Source organism: Notolepis coatsorum, assembly GCF_963971535.1.
Source record: "Notolepis coatsorum genome assembly, chromosome: 2".
Lineage (NCBI taxonomy): Eukaryota > Metazoa > Chordata > Actinopteri > Aulopiformes > Paralepididae > Notolepis > Notolepis coatsorum.
This window is the reverse complement of record NC_140166.1, coordinates 77,737,286-77,743,016: the sequence shown is the minus strand read 5'-3', so window position 1 is coordinate 77,743,016 and position 5,731 is coordinate 77,737,286. Positions and strand designations below refer to the sequence as shown.

At 41.8% G+C, this 5,731-nt stretch overlaps 1 protein-coding gene across 1 annotated transcript; it reads right to left on the bottom strand.

The window, feature by feature from the left end:
• Nucleotides 1-3,142: 3,142 nt before the first annotated feature.
• Nucleotides 3,143-4,198, bottom strand: LOC311222845 (ceramide synthase 1-like; the record flags this gene model as incomplete). Its single annotated transcript, XM_084307480.1, has 1 exon — nucleotides 3,143-4,198. The coding sequence occupies one exon, from the start codon at nucleotides 4,196-4,198 to the stop codon at nucleotides 3,143-3,145; it is 1,056 nt and encodes a 351-aa protein (XP_084163606.1).
• Nucleotides 4,199-5,731: the final 1,533 nt, after the last annotated feature.

The following is a 5,731-nucleotide window of genomic DNA, read 5'->3' as shown; positions in this document are numbered from 1 at the left end:
ATGGAGCCGTGTTTCATCAGAAAATCATTCAGTTCATCGTCAGTGGTAATATCGGTTATACCGCTGACTATGACTGAATTCGGGATTTTCACGCTGCTAGTTTGAACTACGTCCATCGCTACACGCTATTTAAGTTTCTGACTTAAAGACTGGTCCAGTTAACTGTGATATACTCCTCCTGGCTGGCTCGCCAAATTTATGTAGCACTTGTGTCACTAACAGTAACAGCTGTTCGCCACGGGCACAGTTCTAGGTTCGAATGAGGAGAGGAGTAATATGCACAATTAAAAGAATAGTAGACCAGAGACAGAGTTATAACAATAACCGGTGTTTTAATTAAAAGCGCGCTAGCTAGACAGTAATAATACATACAGATGTAAAGTACAAGTAATGGTTTGAAGTATCCCTTTTAGGTTCTTTCAGTAACCTCTCCTTTCGGGAGGGTTAGTTCGATATCAATTCCTAGGTTGATTGGATCAACACATTGGGGTTGGTTCAGACGTCTCTGAGGTTATCCCTAGCTAAAAGCTAGGTTCCAGGTTGGATATTGGATGTATCCTTTTATCATCAGTAAACTCTATATCAGTTTATCATTTCAATAGGTAAACGTTTAAAGTAACATATTAATTTAAACCTTTAAGTGTGCAGGGAATGCAAATACCTTATTAGGTGAATTTACCCTTTAAACCATCTTTCTTTACAGGAGAACCATCAGTTATTCAGCTATAATCAATATGTCATCAATGGGATTCAAGTATCTTTTCTTTATCATACTTAGGTTTTATCGTTACATGAAAGTTCTGGGCCATTGTCCATTTCTGAGTGAACCATATATCAATATTATTATTTAATAATATCAAAATTATTAAAATACAGACCTTTTAAACCAAATCATAAGGATGATACCCCAAACCCATTCAATGAAGTCAATCAAGCTATCTGTCGTCATTAAACCAGCAACCCGTTTGTATGCTTTCATTTCAGTGCAACAACAGATGCTATGCAACACAAAAGCTAAAAAAAAAAAGAGTGAAAATGTGAAAATGCATTTTCCATATAGGAATGAATGACAAGTAAATATGTCCAATGCCTATTAACAGCTAGAGGAGAAACAAATAAAACAAAACAGAGAGAAAAAATAAATGTTAAACGAAATTAAACGAAAAGTGAGATTTTCCCCTTGAAAACATATTTCATAACGCATTTCCTTCACATTAAAAATACCATCAATATTCGGAGAGCCACCCCCCACCCGCTCTTCGGTGAACCTGTGGACCCAGCAGGCTCTGCCTGTGGTCACCATCGACCTCTGCAATGATATGAAAGTCAATATGCGTTGGTAAAACAACACCGGCCCATAGCGTGCACTGTCACACCCCCATCACCACAGCAACATGAATGCGGATGCGTGGAGCGACGGGGGACGCTTTCCATTTAGCATCGCCTGACCTTCACCTCGCAGCTAAGAGTCAAGAGGACGGAGGGGAAACTGGAAAGGGGGTCGACGGGGGAAAGTAGCCTTTCAGGGGAACATGGCTTTTCCCCACAAACACTGGTCTGTGTGGTCTCTCTTGGCAGAGAGGAGAGAGAAATATATATATATATTTTTTGTGTTTAATTTTTTTATTATTTTTTAAACATATATATATATATATATATATATATATATATATATATATATATATATATATATGTTTAAAAAATAATAAAAAAATTATATATATATAAATATATATATATATTTTTTGTGTTTAATTTTTTTATTATTTTTTAAACATATATATATATATATATATATATATATATATATATATATATATATATATATATATATATGTTTAAAAAATAATAAAAAAATTAAACACAAAAAATATATATATATATTTCTCTCTCCTCTCTGCCAAGAGAGACCACACAGACCAGTGTTTGTGGGGAAAAGCCATATATATATATAGAGAGAGAGAGACTTTTGACCAAACGCAGCTCACCCCAGACGACATGCTGCTTGTTGTTGTGTCTGGTCAATATAGGCTACTGGAGAATATGTGTCAACAGGATCAATAGCTGAACCTTGGGTACTGAGGTGTTGTCTGGAGTGATGGTGGTGATGATGACAGGCGCCTCTACACACCCAGTAGTGAGAGTAGTACTGTACATGAGGGTGACTCTGTTCTGCTTCTACAGTAACCTATATATTCTATGTAATGCTTGAATAACAATAAGACAAAAAGTCACCTGAAATAACATTCACAGTGCTAGAATTGGGGGGGGGGATACTAAAATGACAATTGATTTGATTTTGATTTGATTTTGATTTGTCTCGAACATAGAAACATAAAACAAGTTTAAAAAACAAAAAGGTAAATAGTCAAAGACTATTTCCATACAATAAGTGATCGAGAAGGAACAGGGGGAAGTAAAACAACTTATCAAGCCCTGCCCCTTCCTGATAAATGATAAATGATAAAATAATTGAAGAAAAAACTCAATAAAAATTAATTGTGCCCTAACTTTGTAATTGTTCTTGTCTTTTTTTCCTTCTTCTCCAAGCTCTTCTCTCAGTCACACTTTTTGTGTGAACCAACCCAGACGAGCTCTCAACTTGCTTGCATTGACTGCCGTGTAGGGCTGATCCCTATTAATCTATTAGTCGACTAATCGGTCGAAAGGAGCCGTAGTCGACTGGCCAACCTCTTAGTCGAATATACATTTTTTTTTTTCCTTTTTTTTTTTATCATTCTTTCCAAAAGAAAAGAGGCCTAGAAGCGTGGCTAACGCTAATGGCACGCATACCAGAGGCTAACTGCCTAAGAAAACAGGCACAGAGGCACTGAAAGAGGATTTCACCCATCTAATGAACACACTAGACTAGACAAATATCAAGATGTATCCATCAGTGGACCAATTGCATGCTTTTGCAGAGGACAAGAAGCCTTCAGTCGACTCCTTCAGACATTAAGCACCCCCACAGCCCAAATGGAATGATAAAAAATAAAAAATAAAATAAGAAATAAAAAAGTTTAAAAATATTATACTTTTTTTTTTTTTTTTTTTTTTTTTTGTGACCAATAGTCGACTAACGGCAAATTTTGGCGGGGACAGCCCTACTGCCGTGTGCCAGAGGGTGGAAGTGGAGAGGCTGTTATAGATGCTTCTCCTTGGTGATGCCGTTCTGCACGTGCTTCCCCTGGGAAGAGTTGTGATGTCCAGCATCTTCCTCATCATCGCGTGCTGCCTCGTTGAGCAGGCCTGCTGCTGCCTTGGACGCCTCCTCCTCTTCATACTCCCTCACGTCGTTCACCTCCTCCATCTTCAGAACTTTCACCACAAACACCACTATGAACAGGAACCAGTAGACGTTCATGAGTAACAGGTCGAGAAGCAGGGCGTTTAAGAAGAAATAGAATGGGATGTTGGGGACGGACTGCAGACTGGACACACAGGTGGTGTACAGAACCTTCAGAGGGAACCAGTACAGCCGGAACCAGAACCAGGTGATACTGAAGCTGACGGAGCCGATGTTTGCCAGGATGGCATTGAGGAGGTAGTAGCCTCCACCTCTGGACTTCAGATAGACGTTGAGTTTGCTGAACTCCAGCTGGATGTCATTGATGTCATGGAGGAACATGGTCAGCACCGCCATTTTGTGATACCTGAAGGCATAGGTGAAGCTGATGAGAGCCAGCGTGATGAAGTGATGCAGCAGCATAACGACAGAGTCCTTCCTCCATGTGTCCATGTAGACTGTCGCGTAGATGGCGTGACCGTAGAAGCTGCCCTGGATCAGGAAGGCGATGGCAATGTCTGTAGGCACCGTCATCCCACTCTTCCATTCGTAGAAGACAGAGGGGGGGTCGTAGAAGAAGGTATAGGAGGTGAAGAAGAGGAGGTAGGTGCTGTAGGACCAGGACATGGTGTAGAAGACCAGCTTCCACGCACTCTCCGGCATCTTGGCAGCATCTTTGGGCAGCAGCCTGCACCACTGTGCTAGAGGCTTGAACAGACATTCTGTCAATCCGTGTCGTATCTGCGTCCACAAAAAGGCGCAAAAGAAGAACAAGCCAATCTCGGTCCAGGTAATGTACGCGTTCTCCAGCAGAGTCCGTCTGGAGAGCTCCAGCCCGCAGTCGCTGCACTCTCTCAAGGCACCGAGCATCACAGCAGACGCCCTGGTGATAAGCTCCACGTAGCCGGGCATGGGCTCCACGTCCAGCGGCCCCCCGGCGCCCTGCATGCCGTCACCCCTAGTAGGACTGTTGTCCATTGTAGCACGGAAAGAACACGGGGAAATAATACACAACTGACCGGGTTTCAGGGAGACAGGGACTGTGTTCCACGAGGCAGCATGCGATGATGAGGATCTAGAACGTTTGTGGTGATGTCATAATAGACCTTTCTGGAACATTCTAGAACCACCGTATGATGTCATGATAGAAAGTTATGGAACCTTCGTGATGTCACTGTATGATGTCATAACCGAACATTCTAGAACATTTGGGTCTCTCTCTATATAAGTGGGCGGTTCCTCAGTTTCCTTGAAACAGCGCATCTTGAAACAGCACTGAACAGACTGAATGGACTAAACAACATAGACTGAAACCTGCTATTCTCAACCAGCACCCCGTTCCACCCTGGGAGCAGTTCCAGACCACCCATCACCGCGTGTGCCCACGCAGGACGAGGCGGTGTGCCGGACCGATACCAGATGGCGAGCCAACCCCGGAACCTCTGATATAGCTCAAGGCTAATGATGTGAATACCCCTGTTGCTCAACTCCTGTTACACCAACAGTCCGGTAGGATTGAACTGATTGAACGAGAATACAAGGACTTCCAAGGGCTTCGACCCCGTTCACCTTTTGTTATTTTGATATTGTATTTTGTATTTGATTTGATTTAATTTGATATATGGGTACTGATATGCTCCTATAAGAAGGGAGAATTACGGGGCGCCCTCGTGGCGCATACCATAGTGCCCCGGGTTCGATCCCAGCACCCGACGTTATTTGTCGCATGTCCTCCCCACCTCTCCTCCCGTTCGCCCTCTCCTCTGTCGGTCCTGCGTGACCAAGAAAAGCTGTAAAAATGCTGAAAAAAAAGAAAAAAAAGAAGGGAGAATTAAAGGGTAAATTCACCCAGTAAGATACTTGAATCCCATTGATGACATATTGATTATAGCTGAATCACTGATGGTTGTCCTGTAAAGAAAGATGGTTTAAAGGGTAAATTCACCTAATAAGGTATTTGCATTCCCTGCACACTTAAAGGTTTAAATTAATATGTTTAAACGTTTACCTATTGAAATGATAAACTGATATAGAGTTTACTGATGATAAAAGGATACATCCAATATCCAACCTGGAACCTAGCTTTTAGCTAGAGATAACCTCAGAGATGTCTGAACCAACCCCAATGTGATTATCCAACCAACCTAGGACTTGATATCGAACTAACCCTCCCGAAAGGAGAGGTTACTGAAAGAACCTAAAAGGGATACTTCAAACCATTACTTGTACTTTACATCTGTATGTATTATTACCGTCTAGCTGGCGCGCTTTTAATTAAAACACCGGTTATTGTTATAACTCTGTCTCTGGTCTACTATTCTTTTAATTGTGCATATTACTCCTCTCCTCATTCGAACCTAGAACTGTGCCCGTGGCGAACAGCTGTTACTGTTAGTGACACAGGTGCTACACGTAGTCGGTGACGCTGCCACTGCCCTGCTGGAA